General features: G+C 41.3%; 1 protein-coding gene across 1 annotated transcript in view; it reads right to left on the bottom strand.

Moving 5' to 3' along the window:
• Positions 1–12,664: 12,664 nt before the first annotated feature.
• LOC126426485 (uncharacterized) overlaps positions 12,665–22,113 on the bottom strand; it is a 92,407-nt gene continuing 82,958 nt past the window's right edge. The window contains exon 4 of the mRNA XM_050088395.1: positions 12,665–12,923. Coding sequence (XP_049944352.1) covers positions 12,665–12,923 — 259 coding nt within the window. The remainder of the gene's footprint in view (positions 12,924–22,113) is intronic.

Raw genomic sequence — 22,113 nt, 5'->3', positions numbered from 1 at the left:
TCATCCATCATGTGATAATCTTAAACAAACAGAATGAGTTACTTAGAAGTTATGTTTCTTCCATCTAACATGACCTCCATATTGTAGCCCAGACTTTTCAATGGTATTTAACAAAAAAAAATGTTGCTTGTGTTACCATTAGAAAGAGAAGAGGACAGAGAAGAAAATTGTAAAAATATTGATTTGAAAGATGCACCCTGTATGATTTGAGGAGCATGGGAAAATATACAGGAAACAAATTTGAAAAAAAGCCTCGAACAAAATTCTGGGTACGGTGGAAAGTTCTCGAAATCTAATTGAAAGTCATGAACAGAATGGTATGACCAAAATGTTCAATATTCAAAACAATGTGATGAAAAATACATTCAAGAATGGAAGTGTGTCACCAATGAAGATACAGGGCACCAAATCATGCACGATAGCAAAATTGTAAACCTTGTCACTGATAAAGCTGACATCACCGGCATATCATCAACTAGTGGTCCAGAAAATGCAGATGAAATCCGCTACTGGCCAATAAAATTGCTACACCATGAAGATGACGTGCCACAGAAGCAAAATTTAACAGACAGGAAGAAGATGCTGTGATATGCAAATGATTAGCTTTTCAGAGCATTCACACAAGGTTGGCATTGGTTGCGACACCTACAACGTGCTGACATGAGGAAAGTTTCCAACCAATTTCTTATACACAAACAGCTGTTGACCAGCGCTGCCTGGTGAAACGTTGTTGTCGTGCCTCGTGTAAGGAGGAGAAATGCGTACCATCACGTTTCCGACTCTGATAAAGGTCGGATTGTAGCCTATCGCGATTGCAGTTTATCGTATCGCGTCATTGCTGCTCGCGTCGGTCGAGATGCAATGACTGTTTGCAGAATATGGAATCGGTGGGTTCAGGAGGGTAATACGGAACACCGTGCTGGATCCCAACGGCCTTGTATCACTAGCAGTCGAGATGACAGGCATCTTATCAGCACTGCTGTATTGAATCGTGCAGCCACGTCTCGATCCCTGAGTCAACAGATGGGGACGTTTGCAAGACAACAACCATCTGCACGAACAGTTCGACAACGTTTGCAGCAGCATGGACTATCAGTAAGGAGGCTGTGGCTGCGGTTACCCTTGACGCTGCATCACGGACAGGAGCACTTGCAATGGTGTACTCGACGACGAACCTGGGTGCACCAATGGCAAAACGTCATTTTTTGGATGAATCCAGGTTCTGTTTACAGCATCACGATGGTCACGTCTGTATTGGGCGACATCGCGGTGAACGCACATAGGAAGCGTGTATTCGTCATCACCATACTGGCGTATCACCCGGCATGATGGTATGGGGTGCTGATGGTTACACGTCTCGGTCACCTCTTGTTCGCATTGACAGCACTTTGAACAGTGGACATTACATTTCAGATGTGTTACGACCTGAGGCTGTACCCTTCATTTGATCCCTGTGAAACCCTACATTTCAGCAGGATAATGCACGACCCTGTACGAGCCTTTCTGGAGACAGAAAATATCCAACTGCTGCCCTGGCCAGCACATTTTCCAGATCTCTCACCAATTGAAAACGTCTGATCAATGGTGGCCGAGCAACAGGCTCATCACAATACGCCAGTCACTACTTTTGATGAACTGTGGTATCGTGTTGAAGCTGTACACGCCATCCAAGCTCTGTTTGACTCAATGCCCAAGCGTATCGAGGCTGTTATTACGGCCAGAGGTGGTTGTTCCGGGTACTGATTGCTTAGGATCTATGCAACCAAGTTGCATGAAAATGTAATCACATGTTATATCGTCCACTTCTGAAACATTTACATATTTAGATACTGCCTTGTAAGATGATAGTGACTATGTCAGATAAATTTCCTCAAAACAAGAAGTGAGATTTAGCTGCTCATTAGCAGGTAGGCCTGCTCAGGCAGAGTAAAATTAAGGATTTTTTAAGCATTAATTCTATACATATTACTGTACATCAGGATATGTCAAACAATGGAAAATTCAGGATGGAATGTAACACTATTATGAAAAGGAAAGTTGCCTTTCACCATAAAGCACAGATGCTGAGTTGCAGATAGGCACAACAGAAGGACCCACTTATTACGAAAGCCCATTAGCAGCTAATAGAGTATAGTAAAACAGAGTAAGAATATTCATGTTGCAGTTCGATGTAGCAGTCAGATGGTGATCCAGTAACAGTGAAAAAGGTATTCCCGTCTCCTCTCTACCTCTTTTGTTATTGATAACATTCCCTTTTACAACAAACTACGTAACCTTTTCTCAGGATTTCTATCTCTTGCTTAATATTAACAAATGAAATCTTCCCTTTGAAATTTATTCTCTTTCATTATCTTCTGGTACAAATTTAATTGCTGCTTATTAAAAGTGATTTTCTGATTATTTCGACGAAACATAGAATGTGTCGTCATCGTGGCCCTCAGTCGTTATCTGCAATAACCCAAAACTGTTCCTTACCTTTTTTACTGTTACTGGCCAGCCACTAGCTATGATTTACAAGAGATTATAAACGGATGTACAGAGACATCAGCTAACTATTATAATAAGAGGAATTAATTTTTTTGAGAAACTCAAGACTACTGATGGTATGTTTGCGCATTGCTAGTTGTAAGATTATTGTAAAAAGTAAGTCCCATTTGAACGTTTGTAAAATCACAAACAAGCCTTCAGCCAACAAGGCCTCTGTCAAAAATAGGCGACAGACACACACTCGTGCAAACTAAACTCACACACACAGGACTGCACTCTCTGGCAGCTGAAGCATAACTACGAGCAGCGGCAGTAGTGCAGTCCACGATGGGGGAGGCAACTGGGTGGGGTAAGGAGGGGCTGGGCCAGGGAGGGAGAGCAATGGTAGGGTAGGGGTGGGGGATAGTGGAGTGATGCTGGGGATTGCGCAGTGTCGACGTGGACAGAGAATAGGGCAGCTAGGTGCGGTCAGGAGGTTAGACGGAGGGCAGCAGAGAGATGGGGGTGGGGGGCTAGTGGAAAATGAGAGACGTAAAGAGACTGGGTGCATCGGTGGAATGAGGGCTGTGTGGTGATGGAATGCAAACAGGGAAGGAGCTAGATGGGTGATGACAATGACTGACGAAGTACCACCCGGGACTGGAGCAACTGAATTACATTCTCCGCCAGGGTTTCGACTACCTCTCGCCGTGCCCTGAAATGAAAAATGCCTTGCCCACTATCCTTCCCACACCTCCCACAGTGGTATTCTGCCGTTCACCGAACCTACACAATATACTCGTTGATCCCTACAAAACTCCTGCTCCCAGCCCCTTACCTCGTGGCTCATATCATAGACCTAGATGCAAGACATGTGCCATACGTCCTGCCACCTACTTCATCTACATCTACATCCATACTCCGCAAGCCACCTGACGGTGTGTGGCGGAGGGTACCTTGAGTACCTCTATCAATTCTCCCTTATATTCCAGTCTCGTATTGTTCGTGGAAAGAAGGATTGTCGGTATGCTTCTGTGTGGGCTCTAACCTCTCTGATTTTATCCTCACAGCCTCTTCGCGAGATATACGTAGGAGGGAGCAATATACTGCTCAACTCTTCGGTGAAGGTGTGTTCTTGAAACTTCAACAAAAGCCCGTACCGAGCTACTGAGGGTCTCTCCTGCAGAGTCTTCCACCGGAGTTTATCTGTCATCTCCGTAACGCTTTCGCGATTGCTAAATGATCCTGCAACGAAGCGTGCTGCTCTCCGTTGGATCTTCTCTATCTCTTCTATCGACCCTATCTGGTACAGATCCCACACCGGTGAGAAGTATTCGAGCAGCGGGCGAACAAGCGTACTGTAACCTACTTCCTTTGTTTTTGGACTTCATTTCCTTAGGATTCTTCCAATGAATCTCAGTCGGGCATCTGCTTTACCGACGATCAACTTTATATGATTATTCCATTTCAAATCACTCCTAATGCGTACTCCCAGTTAATTTATGGAATTAACTGCTTTCAGTTGCCGACCTGCTATATTGTAGCTAAATGATAAAGGATCTCTCTTTCTATGTATTCGCAGAACATTACACTTGTCTACATTGAGATTCAATTGCCATTCCCTGCACCGCGCGTCAATTCGCTGCAGATCCTCTTGCATTTCAGTACAATTTTCCATTGTTACAACCTCTCGATATACCACAGCATCATCCGCAAAAAGCCTCAGTGAACTTCCGATGTCATCCACAAGGTGATTTATGTATATTGTGAATAGCAACGGTCCTACGACACTCCCCTGCGGCACACTTGAAATCACTCTTACTTCGGAAGACTTCTCTCCATTGAGAATGGCATGCTGTGTTCTGTTACCTAGGAACTCTTCAATCCAATCACACAATTGGTCTGACAGTTCATATGCTCTTACTTTGTTCATTAAACGATTGTGGGGAACTGTATCGAACGCCTTGCGGAAGTCGAGAAACACGGCATCTAACTGTGATCCCGTGTCTATGGCCCTCTGAGTCTTGTGGACGAACAGTGCGAGCTGGGCTTCACACGACCGTCTTTTTCGAAACCCGTGCTGATTCCTACAGAGTAGATTTCTAGTCTCCAGAAAAGTCATTATACTCGAACATAATATGTGTTCCAAAATTCTACAACTGATCGACATTAGAGATATAGGTCTATAGTTCTGCACATCTGTTCGACGTCCATTCTTGAAAACAGGGATGACCTGTGCCCTTTTCCAATCCTTTGGAACGCTACGCTCTTCTAGAGACCTACGGTACACCGCTGCAAGAAGGGGGGCAAGTTCCTTCGTGTACTCTGTGTAAAATCGAACTGGTATCCCATCAGGTCCAGCGGCCTTTCCTCCTACTTCAGTCCGGTCATAAATATCACCTATCCCATCAAAGGCAGGGCTACCTGTGAAACCAGCCATGCAATATACAACCTAACCTGAAACCACTGTACTGCATTCTATGTGGGCATGACAACCAACAAGCTGTCTGTTCGGACGAATGGCCACTGACAAATTGTGGTCTTTTCTGAACTGCGCAGGTGGGAACTCTACCTGCTGTATATCCAATATTCCCGTAACCCTCCTGGCCTCAACCTTCATTTGTCATTGTCCCCACGCATTCAGCCCCTTCCCTGTTCCCATTCCAGCACTACAGTGCCCTCATTCCACCAATGCACTCAGTCTTTTTATTTATCTCCTTTTTCTATTTTCTACTAGCCCCCCCCCCCCTTCCCCAGCTCTCCCCTGCCCTCGGTCTAACATCCAGACTGCACCTATACCTGGGCCGCTGAAACGTATCACTCCAAGGTCACTCACCAAATGCTATAGAGTTGGTAGTATAACTAACAATCAAGTGAGGAATGGGATGTGCCACGTCTTCTGAACCAATAACAGCACCGAACAAAAGCCGGTTCCAGCGTTGACGAGCGTTGACGCTACCACGTTGCCAGCTTCCGTGTGAACATTGTACGGTAGTGCGCAAACACCTGCTGTTGTGTTGTGTTACCGCCTCGACTACAGTCACCAAAACGAAGTCGTTCACCGAGCGACAGTCCATTGTGCCGTGGAGTGCCATTAAATAGCCAGGCTTTGGAATTGCTACAGAGGACGCGTGAGTTTTACGAGCAAGAAAAAGAATTTGTTTCTGTTCATGAGCACACGTCGATTCTTGCCGATAAAGTTTTAGAGCGTACCTCGATAACTGTAGGACTCTGTGAAAGAATAGTTATGAGGAAAGGGGTGCTACTTCAAGACTTACAAGACAGTGAAGTAAACAGTGTAGAGGAAAGCCCCTGTGGAAGAAACAGTGTGTTTTTAAGTACTCCGGGCAAGAAAAAAAAGCAGCCTCGTCCTCTTACAGATATTGATTCTTTCCAATCCGATGTAATTCGTCGGCACAAACACGGATACTATAAAAGGAAAGAATACCCCACAATAGCAAAGTTGCTAATTTCTTTACAGGAAAGTGAACTTTTCTCAGGGTGGAAAACGTCACTTAAGATGATATTAAAAAGCAGGGCTTCCATTTTAAAAAGTTAGATGGAGGAAAACTGTTACAAGAAAAAGCTCGTGTTGTTGCAGCTCGTACCATTTTGTTACACAAAATTGTAGGAAAGGACATACACTCAGTCATATGGTTAGACGAAACCTGGGTCATCGCTGGAGAATCAGTTGAGAAATGCTGGACAGATGATATCGTGAACAGCAGTGGTCATCAGCCAACAGGAAGAGGATCCCGTTTAATTGTGGCCCACGCAGGATCTTCAAACGGCTTTGTGCCTGAAGAACTTCTAGTTCTTCGATCGAAAAAAACCTGGTGACTATCATGAGGATATGGACCACCCATGGTTTCTACAGTGGTTTAAAAATTTGTTGCTCCAGTTTAGTGTTCCGACAGTTTTTGTGATGGACAATGCACCGTACCATTCTGTGATTTTAGATAAAACTCCCACCACTAGTGACCGTAAAGAAACTATGGTGCAGTGGTTGCAGGCGAGAGACGTTGCTGCGGACATGTCCATGACAAAGCTGCTGTTATACTCGCTCGTGAAACAAAATAAGGCTGTGACACCTAAATACGTCATAGATGAAATTGCAAGTGAATAGGGTCACTTGGTAATTAGGCTACTGCCTTATCACTGCCATTTTAATCCAACTGAATTGGTTTGGAGAGAAGTCAAGGTGTACATTAGAAATAACAACAAGACTTTTACTATAACAGAAGTGGAAAGACTGCTACGTGAAGGTATTGCTGCTGTAGATGCTACCTCATGGAGGAAAAAAGTGGACCACTTTGCTAAACTGATAAGAGAAGCACAGACTATAGATGGCATTATAAATGAAAACAAAAAATTAATGATTTCTCTTAATGATGATGACGATGATGATGAAGACAACAGCTTAGGTGCCGATTCCGATGACAGTGAAGGAGAACTGGATGAAATTGTGCCATTGACATCGTAAATTGGTGAGTGTAAATGTATACGGAATTAATTCTTTTTCTCTCTGCAATCAGGTAGGCTATGCATGTTTTGCTTTATTTCTTTCTGTGAGCGTGGATACCGCGTTATTTGGTATGCTTAGATTTACATTATTATATGACGTTTTACATGCAGCTATTACTGTCACAATTTGGAACGACTTTTCATAGATATTGTCACTAACTCCAGGTGTTTTTATTTCCCGGTTTCATATACTATCAAATGCTTAGTCTCTGTCATCATTCTTTCCACTATGAGATTTTCACTCTGCAGCGGAGTGTGCACTGATGTGAAATTTCCTGGCAGATTAAAACTGTGTGCTGGAACGAGACTCGAACTCGGGACCTTTGCCTTTCGTGGGCAAGTGCTCTACCAACTGAGCTACCCAAGCACGACTCACACCCCGTCCTCACAGCTTTACTTCCACCAGTACCTCGCCTCCTACCTTCCAAACTTAACAGAAGCTCTCCTGCGAACACTATGCTGCAGAGTGAAAGTATCATTCTGGAAATATCCCCCCCGTTATGGCTAGGCCATGTCTCCGCAGTATCCTTTCTTTCAGCAGTGCTAGTTCTGCTAGCAATGTGGATAGCAATGTCATCAGCAAATACTATCATTCATATCCTTTTACCCTGTATTGAAATCCCACTTTCCTACGTTTCTATTATTTCCACTATCGCTTCTTTGATGCTATGCATGTGTCAATATCTGCATGTGTCAATATCTGCATGTTTATTCTACACCTGATCAAGAACTTAAGTCTGACAGCAGATAATATCTACAGTCTTCTTTCATGTGCCTGTCAAGGAACTTAACAGCTCCTCTACGTGGTAAGTAGCTGTTTACCCAATTCAATTGTTATTCCATCTTATATTTTCCATTATTTCTTACATTTATTGTACTTTACTAGTGAGTGTGTGTTGTACTGGCATTTATTATATAAATGACTCTACTGATCTGATCACAACGAAACCAAAAAATGAAATGAAATACACATTAATTTTCCACAAGCAATAATTCAAGGAAGTGAGATACAAGGTTTCAGTCTTATTTAAAGCTCTGTTGACATAACAGTATTTGATTTTATTAAAAATGGCTGGAAGATTCATTGTAGGTTCTGGTCTTTTAAAAATATTTAATGTAACAATCTCTGTTGCAAATAGTCATACTTGATAACTTGTTTCAATGCACATTATGATAATCTTCAGATTAAAAAATAAAATGAAATGTTAATAAATAATAATTTCTGTAGATAATATACACTGAAAATATTTAAAATTTTAGAATTCTTAAAAACTGTACCTGAATAAGCAGATAACATACGGTGTATGTGAGAAAAGTTGAGAGACTAACAATGCTATGAGTAATCTGGTAACACTATAATGTTCTAGTTGTGTAGATCAGTGTGTTCATCCCTTCCAGATGCTCAGATCTAAATTTCAGCTCCATAAACCATCACGTGATTTTGGAGAGTGCCATCAGTGAAGTTGTGTGATAAGAAAAGGGAATAGCGGAATTTAGACCAACGTTATGTCATGAAGTTTTGCGTTAAACGTTGGGAGTCCACAGGTATGATCTTCAATAAGTTGAAACAGGCCTGCTAGGAACATTCCTGATCAAGTGCACAAGGCACAAGTCATTTCTGGAAGGCCCAGAACATGTTGAAGATGAAACTCATTCAGGAAGACTTTCAATTTCAGAAGGCAATATCTGTTGGTCCATGCAGTCCCCCAATTCACCTGATCTGGACCAACTTTTTTCTTTTCCTGAAATTGAAAACTGGCTTAAAAGGACATCATTTTGGGACTTACAAGAACGTTCCAAAGAATGTGACCAATGTGTTAATGCCCCTAACAGTTGAAGCCTTTCAGCGTTGCTACCGAGACTGGAAATGACGACTCCCCAGTGTATGAGTGCCAGAGGGAACAACTTTGAAGGGGAAAATATTGTTGTTTGATAAAAATAAAAACTTTGGTAAATAAAAAAAATCAGTCTCATTATTTTTCTCACACATCATGCGGATTGACAATATTTAAAATTTAAAATTCTTAAAATTGTACCTAATTCATCATGGGTAAAATTTACAGTGTGAACCATGGACCTTGCCGTTGGTGGGGAGGCTTGCGTGCCTCAGCGATACAAATAGTCGTACCGTAGGTACAACCACAACTGAGGGGTATCTGTTGAGAGGCCAGACAAATGTGTGGTTCCTGAAGAGGGGCAGCAGCCTTTTCAGTAGTTGCAGGGGCAACAGTTTGGATGATTGACTGATCTGGCCTTGTAACAATAACCAAAACGGCCTTACTGTGCTGGTACTGCGAACGGCTGAAAGCAAGGGGAAACTACGGCCGTAATTTTTTCCGAGGGCATGTAGCTTTACTGTATGATTAAATGATGATGGCGTCCTCTTGGGTAAAATATTCCGGAGGTAAAATAGTCCCCCATTCGGATCTCCGGGCGGGGACTACTCAAGAGGATGACGTTATCAGGAGAAAGAAAACTGGCGTTCTACGGATCGGAGCGTGGAATGTCAGATCCCTCAATCAGGCAGGTAGGTTAGAAAATTTAAAAAGGGAAATGGATAGGTTAAAGTTAGATATAGTGGGAATTAGTGAAGTTCGGTGGCAGGAGGAACAAGACTTCTGGTCAGGTGACTACAGGGTTATAAACACAAAATCAAATGGGGGTAATGCAGGAGTAGGTTTAATAATGAATAGGAAAATAGGAATGCGGGTAAGCTACTACAAACAGCATAGTGAATGCATTATTGTGACCAAGATAGATACGAAGCCCACACCTACTACAGTAGTACAAGTTTATATGCCAACTAGCTCTGCAGATGACGAAGAAATTGAAGAAATGTATGATGAAATAAAAGAAATTATTCAGATAGTGAAGGGAGACGAAAATTTAATAGTCATCGGTGACTGGAATTTGACAGTAGGAAAAGGAAGAGAAGGAAACGTATTAGGAGAATATGGCTTGGGGCTAAGAAATAAAAGAGGAAGCCGCCTAATAGAATTTTTCACAGAGCACAACTTAATCATAGCTAACACTTGGTTCAAGAAACATAAAAGAAGGTTGTATACATGGAAGAAGCCTGGTTTCAGATAGATTATATAATGGTAAGACAGAGATTTAGGAACCAGGTCTTACATTGTAAGACATTTCCAGGGGCAGATGTGGTCTCTGACCACAATCAATTGGTTATGAACTGTAGATTAAAACTGAAGAAACTGCAAAAAGGTGGGAATTTAAGGAGATGGGACCTGGATAAACTGAAAGAACCAGAGGTTGTACAGAGTTTCAGGGAGATCATAAGGGAACAATTGACAGGAATGGGGGAAAGAAATACAGTAGAAGAAGAATGGATAGCTCTGAGGGATGAAGTAGTGAAGGCAGCAGAGGATCAAGTAGGTAAAAAGACGGGGGCTAGTAGAAATCCTTGGGTAACAGAAGAAATATTGAATTTAATTGATGAAAGGAGAAAATATAAACATGCAGTAAATGAAGCAGGCAAAAAGGAATACAAACGTCTCCAAAATGAGATCGACAGGAAGTGCAAAATCGCTGAGCAGGGATGGCTGGAGGACAAATGTAAGCATGTAGAGGCTTATCTCACTAGGGGTAAGATACATACTGCCTACAGGAAAATTAAAGAGACCTTTGGAGAAAAGAGAACCACTTGTATGAATATCAAGAGTTCAGATGGAAACCCAGTTCTAAGCAAAGAACGTAAAGCAGAAAGGTGGAAGGAGTATACAGAGCATCTATACAAGGGCAGTGTACTTGAGGACAATATTATGGAAATGGAAGAGGATGTAGATGAAGATGAAATGGGAGATACGATACTGCATGAAGAGTTTGACAGAGCACTGAAAGACCTGAGTCGAAACAAGGCCCCGGGAGTAGACAACATTCCATTAGAACTATTGACAGCCTTGGCAGAGCCAGTCCTGACAAAACTCTACCATCTGGTGAGCAAGATGTATGAGACAGGCGAAATATCCTCAGACTTCAACAAGAATATAATAATTCCAATCCCAAAGGAAGGAGGTGCTGACAGATGTGAAAATTACCGAACTATCAGTTTAATAAGTCACGGCTGCAAAATACTAACGCGAATTCTTTACAGACGAATGGAAAAACTGATAGAAGCCGACCTCAGGGAAGATAAGTTTGGATTCCGTAGAAATGTTGGAACACGTGAGGCAATACTGACCCTACGACTTATTTTAGAAGCTAGGTTAAGGAAAGGCAAACCTACGTTTCTAGCATTTGTAGACTTAGAGAAAGCTTTTAACAATGTTGACTGGATTACTCTCTTTCAAATTCTGAAGTTGGCAGGGGTAAAATACAGGGAGTGAAAGGCTATTTACAATTTGTACAGAAACCAGATGGCAGTTATAAGAGTCGAGGGGCACGAAAGGGAAGCAGCGGTTGGGAAGCGAGTGAGACTGGGTCCCCGATGTTGTTTAATCTGTATATTGAGCAAGCAGTAAAGGAAACAAAAGAAAAATTTGGTGTAGGTATTAAAGTCCATGGAAAAGAAATAAAAACTTTGAGGTTCGCCGATGACATTGTAATTCTGTCAGAGACAGCAAAGGACTTGAAAGAGCAGTTGAATGGAATGGATAGTGTCTTGAAAGGAGGATATAAGATGAACAACAACAAAAGCAAAACAAGGATAATGGAATGTAGCCGAATTAAATCAGTTGATGCCAAGGGAATTAGAATAGGAAATGAGACACTTAAAGTAGTAAAGGAGTTTTGCTATTTGGGGAGCAGAATAACTGACGATGGTCGAAGTAGAGAGGATATAAAATGTAGACTGGCAATGGCAAGGAAAGCGTTTCTGAAGAAGAGAAATTTGTTAACATCGAGTATAGATTTAAATGTCAGGAAGTCGTTTCTGAAAGTATCTGTATGGAGTGTAGCCATGTATGGAAGTGAAACATGGACGATAAATAGTTTGGACAAGAAGAGAATAGAAGCTTTCAAAATGTGGTGCTACAGAAGAATGCTGAAGATTAGATGGGTAGATCATATAACTAATGAGGAGGTATTGAATAGGATTGAGGAGAAGAGAAGTTTGTGGAGCAACTTGACAAGAAGAAGGGACCGGTTGTTAGGACATGTTCTGAGGCATCAAGGGATCACCAATTTAGTATTGGAGGGCAGTGTAGAGGGTAAAAATCGTAGAGGGAGACCGAGAGATGAATACACTAAGCAGATTCAGAAGGATGTAGGCTGCAGTAGGTACTGGGAAATGAAGAAGCTTGCACAGGATAGAGTAGCATGGAGAGCTTCATCAAACCAGTCTCAGGACTGAAGACCACAACAACAACAAGAAGTAATTTCTGATATTTGCTAATAATTTGGTTTGAAATCATTCCTGGAGTTTTTCAACGTAGTGCCACACTTTCACTGTCTGTAATACATTGTTAAATTGTATTTTTGGCTTTCTTGTGTACATTTCTAATCTCAGTGATAATTAAGTGCCTTCTTGTACATTTCATTCAACTAAAACTTACTAGTTCTGTTAAAATGGATCATAGTTATTCTGCCTCAGCATAGATTACGTACTTCATAAAACTGTATCTGCTGCTGTAAAATTGCACTGTTTCCTATTCTTTCACTGATCACCCATTATTAGTTCATTATATTGACATATCACATGCATTTGCATGTGCACAATTTAAGTGATAAGTGAAAATGAAATGAAATTAATATCTACTTCTGGTGGAAACATGCTGTCGAGTTGTTGCCGTAACCTCACCTGCTGCTCTGCAGTTGCACCACAGACGTAGTTCTGAACGCTGTCATCGTGGGAGCCACAATCTTGTAGTGTCCCCATCTGAATCTCCATCGTATGCAGAATATTGCACTTGTCACCCTCAGGAGTCACGTGACCAAATCCCATCACACTGCACTGTTCGTCAAATTCACTGGCCATCCTGGAAGAATATTTGTTAGTCAGTTCCATTACACACACATTTCCTACCACAGCTTGCACAAGTATCACTGCAGATGATGTTTGTCATCTGGGGAATAAGCCTGCTGATAATACAAAGTATACTGGTATACACCGATGGTAAAAAAGGTGCAACATTGAGATGGAATTGTCCGACATAAATGAAAGTTAGTAGGTGTGTATCTACATCAGAAAGATGTGTATTCAAATTTCGTGCCATTCACATAGAAGTGGCACGATTAGTGCCACTATGAGGATGCACATCACGTTTTTTTTATAAACACGCTGTAATGGTGGAGTGGCGTCAAGCGAGAGGTAATCGGAGGACAGTGTGGATGTCTGTTGTGTTTTCAGATAAAAGCTGGTTCTGTCTTGGTGTCTTTGATGGACCTGCGTTGGTTAGAAGCAGGTCAGTTCAATCAAACTGTCGGTAGGGAAGCATCCTACTCACGCCATATAAAATTCGTATGCTTTCCACTGTGTGGCAGCCTAGTCCGCTGTAACTAGCTATGACATCACGAATGTTGTGCAATACTTTAAAGATAAAGTAAATAATCTGAAAAGTTAATAGCATGCCAGGAGTGATGCTAAAATAATAATGTGTTAAGTTTCAGTTTGGTATAAACAGTTTTTGAAATTTGGACGTTTTACGTAAAAATCATCGGCGCAACAGGAAGGAGCTAGAAACTTCAAAATTTATATTCGGATTCAGCTTGCTGGATCTCACAAAGTAATATTTTGGTTGAAATTCATGATTTTCTGTTTTTGTGTCCTAAAAGCTCGGAAGCAAGATAGATTAACTAAGTAATTAGATAAAGCTAGGATGTTTAGATTTCGGTATAATGGAGATATGCTATAATAACAAAGATGTGAGAAGTTTCCAAAAAGTAGCTATAAAACTATAGCTGTAGCGTCTCTCCAAAGGGCAAGTTCAGAGCTCATCTATTGTGTGCAGTACAACTAAAATAATTCTCTCGCCAAAAGTATTTAACCTAGCCACATCAGAATATTATTACAGATACTTCACTGTATGCTCACTGCACAATTAAATTGCGAGCTTCTTTGGCCTTCAGCAAATGAAGCAATTAATTATTTAGTAAATTGAAGTGGTTTTTTGCTAGCCCAGCGGGTAGTCAAAAAGGCAAATGTTGTCGGCTGTGCCTTTGGCAGCCGCAACACGGCTATATAAATACGAGTGTGCGTGCTAGAGTAAGGCCCCAGTTCTCTTCTAGATTCGTATCAGCGTGCACTCCGTGTCGGAAGCCACGTAGCGTTGTGCAGTTGCCAGGAACAGCCTCGGATGCCGTATTACGGAACTCGATATGCACTTAACATTGAGTTCGCACTGGGGTAAAGTGTTAATTACGGAACGACTCCAGTGATTTAGTCTCAGTTTGCGTATGTCATATTTTCACATGTCGCCGCAGGACAGACTTTCTACCATTACTCGCATGGCGTTTGATGAGTACATCAAATTTTGGCAAGCATTCACTTTGAACATTTACATCAATAATGGTTACTGACAGTTTCGTTATCTGGGGATAATAGGATCCGCACAATAGACTCTGAACAGCTCTGATAGTACAATAGCTGATATGGGTAATCATTTGTCAGGAATTTTACGCTTTATCGTTTTCAGAATATAGTGAAAATTGTTATAGTAAACTGCATTTTCTATGGATTCCAGACATCATCCTAAATCCTCAATAATCAATAACTTTTATTCTCCATCAGAGTGGAAACAGTGAACTCTAATTACAGGCATCACGTTTTTGCTAATCACTTTCTGGTTGCCAACATTGTAGTTAGAGAGCCCGTGTTGAGAACGGCAACAAATAATAGAAATAATAATGTAATTTACCACATGCTGCCCCACGTGTCTGTATGCTATACACACTCAACCTACACCTGGATTTATGGTCAGTGGAGCAACCTTTTTTTTCTTTTTTTCTTTTTTTTTTCCAGCAGGAACACTCTCATGTTTATCTCATGCACCCTGACTGCAAATCTGTACATCAATCGACCTGTTGTGCTGCCTTTCATGAAAACCAACCCAGGGGCTGTTTTCCAACAGGATAACGCTCACCCATATACCACTATTCTAAACCAACGTGCCCTATAGAGAGCCGACATGTTGCTCAATCACCAGACCTGTCTCCATTCCAGCACATATGGGGCACCATTGGATAACTCGAGCACCATCCACAAACAGCGTTAAATGTCCCTGTACTGACTGGCCAGTAGTGACAGGTGTGGAACACCATCCCACAAACTGACATACGGCACCTATACACACATTGCATGCACGTCTCCATCCTTGCATTCAATATTCTGGCAGTTACACTAGTTAATAATGTACCTGCATTTCACATTCGCAATGGCTTATCTCGCCCTTGCATTAACCTGCCATCCTGCATATGTACACCCATAATTTCCTTGTGCTACTTTTCCCAAAACTTCATTACTCTAGATCAATTATTATATGGTGTTACAACTTTTTTTTCTGTGGGTGTACAATACACACAGAATGGAACCTCATAGAAAGCACTCTGGCTTGTAATCGGGCAAAGAAATGTGACTATAGAAGTGGATTATAGACAGATGCAATGAGCACAAATATGGTTTCAATGTCTTTCACAATTTATCCCTCAGATAAAAGGGTCTGTGTTAATATACCACACAAAACTCAGGTATGAGGTACATCCAGAAAATAATAATACAACAAGTGTTAAAAATTGAAAACTGAATATTTTTTGTGAAACTTACACAGTATGCCCCAAAATATGTTATTATTTCTCCACATAATTGCCACTGAGATCAATGCACTCTTGAAGCGCACCAGTTCTGTGTTCCCTCATATATTGTCCACTCCACCTCCCGAAGCCATTCTGTCAGAGTCTCCGTGACCTCCTTATTGTTTAAAAAGTGCTGTCCATCTGAGAACTTCTTCAGTTTAATGAAAAGATGCTAATCAGAGGGTACCGAGTCAAGGGAGTAGCGTGGGTGAGTTACGATGTCTCATCCAAACAACACAGACAAGGAAGATTACACAGTGGGTTTCTCATTCACACATCACATTGTTTGTGGGAAGATGATGTTATGCCTCATGTAAGAACATGACATGCAGACTTTTGTGGTTAAAAATACAGTTTTTCCCAGGTACAAATACACTGTACTGTCAATATACTTTACCTCAGAGCTGTAAAACTTATCAATCCTTTGAATGGTGAAGGTTTTACACACTGTCATAGAACTGCCCAGCACTCTAGGTAACGAAACCCTTCAAAAAGATCTTTGATGCATGACAACATTCGCACTGCATATTTTTGTATTACAAAAGTATAAACAAAGTTCCACCAGATGCTGCACCGTAGCTTCCAAAGCACTGAAATCTAGATAGCGATGCATTTTTGTCAGCCAGTCATAGCTTATGTCATACGATCTTGCCAGCCAATGACGTGGATATGCCGAGCATGTGACACGTGATGTAGTCAGCCAATTGCAACGTCACTATTATGTAGTGCAAACACGAAAATAGGACAACTTAGAGGTTTAAATTAATATACATACAATATAGCTACAAGAAAAGCTAAGCTTCCACCTACCAATTGCCAAAAATTTTTTGTTGTTTTTTCCGAGGGTGTGGTTACACAGGATGCTACAAGCACAGTTTAAATTGCAGCAGCTGAAATTTCTGACAAAAGTGATTATAAATTTCTCTGTTGTGCACCAAGCATTTTGTAGGTTACCTGTTTGAATACATGTTCCTTCGAGCACTTCGACCTTTCCATATAAAAGCCAATTCTATGTGAAATTGTTCAAGAACTCACCTCAGACTTCTTTTGATGAATGATTATACTTTTTGCCTTCATTATTCCATAATTTGTAATCTATGAAAGAACTAAAATAAAGATGAAAGACTAACCTTTGAAGCTTCATCTTTTTTTGTGTGTGTTATCCTTTAAGATATATCAAACCAGTTAAATTTTAAATATCAGCATAACTGGCTGGTCTTCTGGGCCAGACATTCTTCTAAGTGGCTGGTCCCTAGTGTTAAGCTTTGAATGATGCTGTGTGCCCCGTGATTTAAGAAATTCACTGGACATTCTCACACATATCAATTCATCTTGCATAAAAGGAAATTTACTTTGAAAGCAACACTTCTCTCAACCTACAATTTGCAATATTTTCCCACAATCTGTTAGAAATGTAAATAATTTTGATATCACTCTCTTTGAAAGCAGTTCGTCATTACAAGGTATTGCATAGACTCTGACATTTTGCTATCGGCAGACGCTTGTGCGAGCACTGTGTTTTGTTGCTGTAAAATGCACATTTTCTTTGCAGCTGAAGTTTGGTTTGGTGTTATTCTCTCATTTATGTTTTTCTCCTGGAGTACTATTCTGCAATAGTGGGCTAAAGTAAAATTCTTTGTTGGAGTATCAGTTCTTACCAGACAAAATGGCAAAAATTTGACTGAAAAGTAAAACAATGAAAAATTTCTGTATTTCTAAAAAAATCCTGGTTTTTTTCTGGACTTCCCAGTTGTCCCAGGTGTATACACCTTACGAAGGTGAATGTCTACCAGCAAAATTCAAGACTGGTGTATCATATAGAGATATTGCTGCTCATGTGAACCACGATCTGATGACCGACATGTGAATATGCAATTGTTGGGTTCAGGAGGGCCATTCTCAGTGTCGTGCTACATTTCAGGACAGTTGTGTTCAATGCTACACCGGATCCCAGTGTCCCCGTGCTACTAACAAGACAGACATACTCTGAGTTGATGTGACACGGGCTTGACGAGACGTTGGAAGTCTTCTGCAGAAATACTGCATCTATAGCCCTCCATAATTATAAAAGTGTTTCCAGTGCAGTATTTTGTTCACAAACTAACCTCTCTATTATTTCCCATAAATATTCAGTGCGATTAATGTCAGGCAACCTGGATGGCTAAACCATTCATTTGAACTGTCCAGAATGTTCTCAAAAATCGATTGTGAACAACTTTGGCCTGGTGACGTAGTGTATTATCAACCACAAAAATTCCATTGTTGGTTGGAAAATGTGACTCCATAAATGGCGACAAATTGTCTCGATGAAGGCCAACACCCAGAGTATCCAGTACATTCCACGTAAACACGACCAAGTCATAAAGGAAGAGCTTGCACAGTGCCTTGTTGTCAAATTAGATACATAGCTTTGTCGGGTCTGCGCCACACCCCAACCCTACCACCACCAGCTCTTATCAACCGAAATCGGGTCTCGTCTGACCGAGCCACGGTTTTCCAGTTGTCTATGGTGCAACCGATATGTACACAAGCCCAGGAGAGGCACTGCAGGCGATGTGTTGTTAGCAAAGGCACTCCCATTGGTTGTCTGCTGCCATAGCCCATTAACGCCAAATTTCGCACAACTGTCCCAATGGATACATTCAGTGCTTTTTTTCTAAAAAAAAGTTTGAGGGTACTCCGACACGGGATATAATGCAGCAAAAATTACAGTGTGTAAACTTTTAGATGGCAGTCCTCTCCCTAGTCCTGAATCGGTAAACGACGGGAGGCTTCGGTAGGCACTCAGTTTCGACTGTGTTGTACAAGGTAGCCATTGTCATCTGCTTCGTTATTGTTTTGCGCTGCACTGTTCCGTGTGTTTTTATTGTGCAGTTGTGCTAAACATTATCAAAAAGAGTGAAGAGGCAGTTGCTGGCCCATCTCAGGAGTCGCCAACAACCCCTACCAGTACGCCTACAGTTAGAAGGAAACCAGTATTATGTAGCGATGCTCGCAAAATACAAACAAACATACATACATTCATTTTTATATATATAGATTTTTAATGTACATGACGATTTCAGTTTTGTTTATGAACAACATTTAAAGCGAGTTTTACTTCCAAGCCTTTTGTCTGCTTTCGTGTAAGTGTGACGCACTGCAACTGATAGGCGTCCCCTTCCCCCAATGGCTCCTCTCCCCTCGCCAGCCAATGCTTGCTTCCTCCTCTCCCCGCACTCCCCTCACAACTCTACTGTCTTACAGTTAACACACTGTAGTTATAACTGAAGCATGGGAGATCATCTGACTGCTTTTAGCCCGGACGTTATCAACACGACGAACTGCAAAAAAAAAAAAAAATAAATAAATAAATAAATAAATAAAGGTATAGGAATCTTCAGTTGACTTTACAGCGCAAATGAAGCAGGCGATACCAAGAAACACACAAATATACAAGAGAATGTGATATCGAACACATCAGTTTACATCACCTCAAATGAAGCATGCGATTTGAGCCCACGCATATCTGTTTAGCACTACCATCGCCCACTACTAGTGGGCGAAGGCACTACACGCTTGTCGAACTGGCTGCCAGCGATTCAGTTGTCGAGAACAGTTGCCGCACCTTCGAAATGCTTGAAACAGTCAATGACATGGATGTTCCCACCAAATCTGCACTGGTATCATTCGTATTGCAATTACCGACACGAAAAAATGAAATAAAAAATTTACGTCTATGAAATAAAGCACTCTTCCAAGTTTTCAACATCGTAAAAAAATTACTTTGTCGATGAAAAAGTTTAGGGGTGCGCATCCCCCCAGAAAAACAACACTGGATACATTAGTCATATGTCAAACACTGATTTCTTCAGTTATTTCATGCAGTATTGCTCGCTTCTTACCACTGACAACTCTACACAAATGCCGCTGCTCTCGGTCACTAAGTGAAGGCTGTCGGTCACTGCGTTGTGAGAAGTAATGCCTAAAATTTGGTATTCTCAGCACACTCCTGACACTATGGTTCTCAGAATATTGACTTCCCTTATGATATCTGAGATTAGGAAATGAGACACTTAAAGTAGTAAAGGAGTTTTGCTATTTGGGGAGCAAAATAACTGATGATGGTCGGAGTAGAGAGGATATAAAATGTAGACTGGCAATGGCAAGGAAAGCATTTCTGAAGAAGAGAAATTTGTTAACATCGAGTATAGATTCAAGTGTCAGGAAGTCGTTTCTGAAAGTATTTGTATGGAGTGTAGCCATGTATGGAAGTGAAACATGGACGACAACTAGTTTGGGCAAGAAGAGAATAGAAGCTTTCGAAATGTGGTGCTACAGAAGAATGCTGAAGATTAGATGGGTAGATCACATAACTAATGGGGAGGTATTGAATAGGACTGGGGAGAAGAGGAGTTTGTGGCACAACTTGACTAGAAGAAGGGATCGGTTGGTAGGACATGTTCTGAGGCATCAAGGGATCACCAATTTAGTACTGGAGGGCAGCGTGGAGGGTAAAAATCGTAGAGGGAGACCAAGAGATGAATACACTAAGCAGATTCAGAAGGCTGCAGTAAGTACGGGGAGATGAAGAAGCTTGTACAGGATAGAGTAGCGTGGAGAGCTGCATCAAACCAGTCTCAGGACTGAAGACGACAACAACAACATGATATCTGAAACTGAACGTCCCATGCGTCTAGCTCCAACTGTCATTCCACATTCAAAGTCTGTTAATTTCCATCATCTGGCCATCATCACATCAAAAACCTTTTCATATGAATCACAAGAGTACAAATGACAGCTCCGCTAATGCACTGCTCTTTTATATCTTGGGTGTGTCATACCACTGCCATCTCTAAATGTGCACATTGTTATCCCGTGACTTTTGTCACTTCGGTAACAGTCTAACATACCAGTCACGACACTCAGTCCCGACACAGCGATAGTGCCACTCCGAGTGGCCAGCAGGCGGTACTTCTGAATACGATATTGGATGACTGTGAGTGCTACCATTTATATTAATTTGTAACATACTTTTTTACAATAAGAGGTGTATGTAGTGCCACAAAAATTGACAATAACTAAAAAAATAGCACCACATTTGCCATTATTGAGTTTCCTAAGGACCCTGGACGGTACAAAATGGAACGGTACACTTTATTTACGAGTGTTTTATAAAATACAGACATTTACTGAATAATGATGTTTTTCTTTCATAACAAGGAATTGCTAGCACACACCAGATCACCAGGCCTTTAGCAGAAAGACGTCATGTATCTAATCAACAGAGCAGAATTTTGTTCACTACACTTCACGCAAATCAGTGAATGTGGACCATAGGAAACCTATACGGAATGTAATACCTACATTTTTTAAACTACCAAATAAGCCACCATAACCGCAGTATAAGGGAAAACCATGTTGTTGTTGTTGTGGTCTTCAGTTCAGACTGGTTTGATGCAGCTCTCCATCCTACTCCATCCTGTGCAAGCTTCTTCATCTCCAAGTAACTACTGTACCCTACATCCTTCTGAATCTGCTTAGTGTATTCATCTCTTGGTCTCCCTCTACAATTTTTACCTTCCACACTGCCCTCCAACACTAACTTGGTGATCCCCTGATGCCTCAGAACGTGTCCTACCAGCCGATCCATGCTTCTAGTCAGGTTGTGCCACAAATTCCTCTTCTCTCCAATTCTATTCAGTACCTCGTCATAAGTTACGTGATCTACCGATCTAATCTTCAGCATTCTTATGTAGCACCACATTTTGAAAGCTTCTATCCCTTTCTTGTCTAAACTATCCTCCTTTGAAGATGCTGTCCATTCCATTCAACTGCTCTGCACATCCTTTGCTGTCTCTGACAGAATTACAATGCCATTGGCAAACCTCAAAATTTTTATTTCTTCTCCATGGGTTTTAATTCCTACTCTAAATTTTTCTTTTGTTTCCTTTACAGTTCGCTCAATATACAGACTGAATAACATCAGGGATACGTTACAACCCTGTCTCACTCCCTTCCCAACCACTGCTTCCCTTTCATGTCCTTGACTCTTATAGCTGCCATCTGGTTTCTGTAAAATTGTAAGAAGCCTTTCATTCCCTCCATTTGACCATTGCCACCTTCAGAGTTTGAGAGTATTCCAGTCAACATTGTCAAAAGAATTTCTTAAGTCCTCAAATGTTAGAAACGTAAGTTTGCCTTCCCTTAATCTATCTTATAAGATAAGTCATAGGATCAGTATTGCCTCACATGTTCCAACATTTCTACGGAATCCAAACTGATCTCCCCCCAAGGTCAGCTTCCACCAGTTTTTCCCTTTGTCTGTAAAGACCTCGTGTCAGTATTTGGCAGCCGTGACTTATTAAACTGATAGTTCAGTAATTTTCACACCTGCCA

This window comes from Schistocerca serialis, chromosome 11 (genome assembly GCF_023864345.2).
Source record: "Schistocerca serialis cubense isolate TAMUIC-IGC-003099 chromosome 11, iqSchSeri2.2, whole genome shotgun sequence".
NCBI lineage: Eukaryota > Metazoa > Arthropoda > Insecta > Orthoptera > Acrididae > Schistocerca > Schistocerca serialis.
This window is presented reverse-complemented; position numbering and strand designations above follow the sequence as displayed.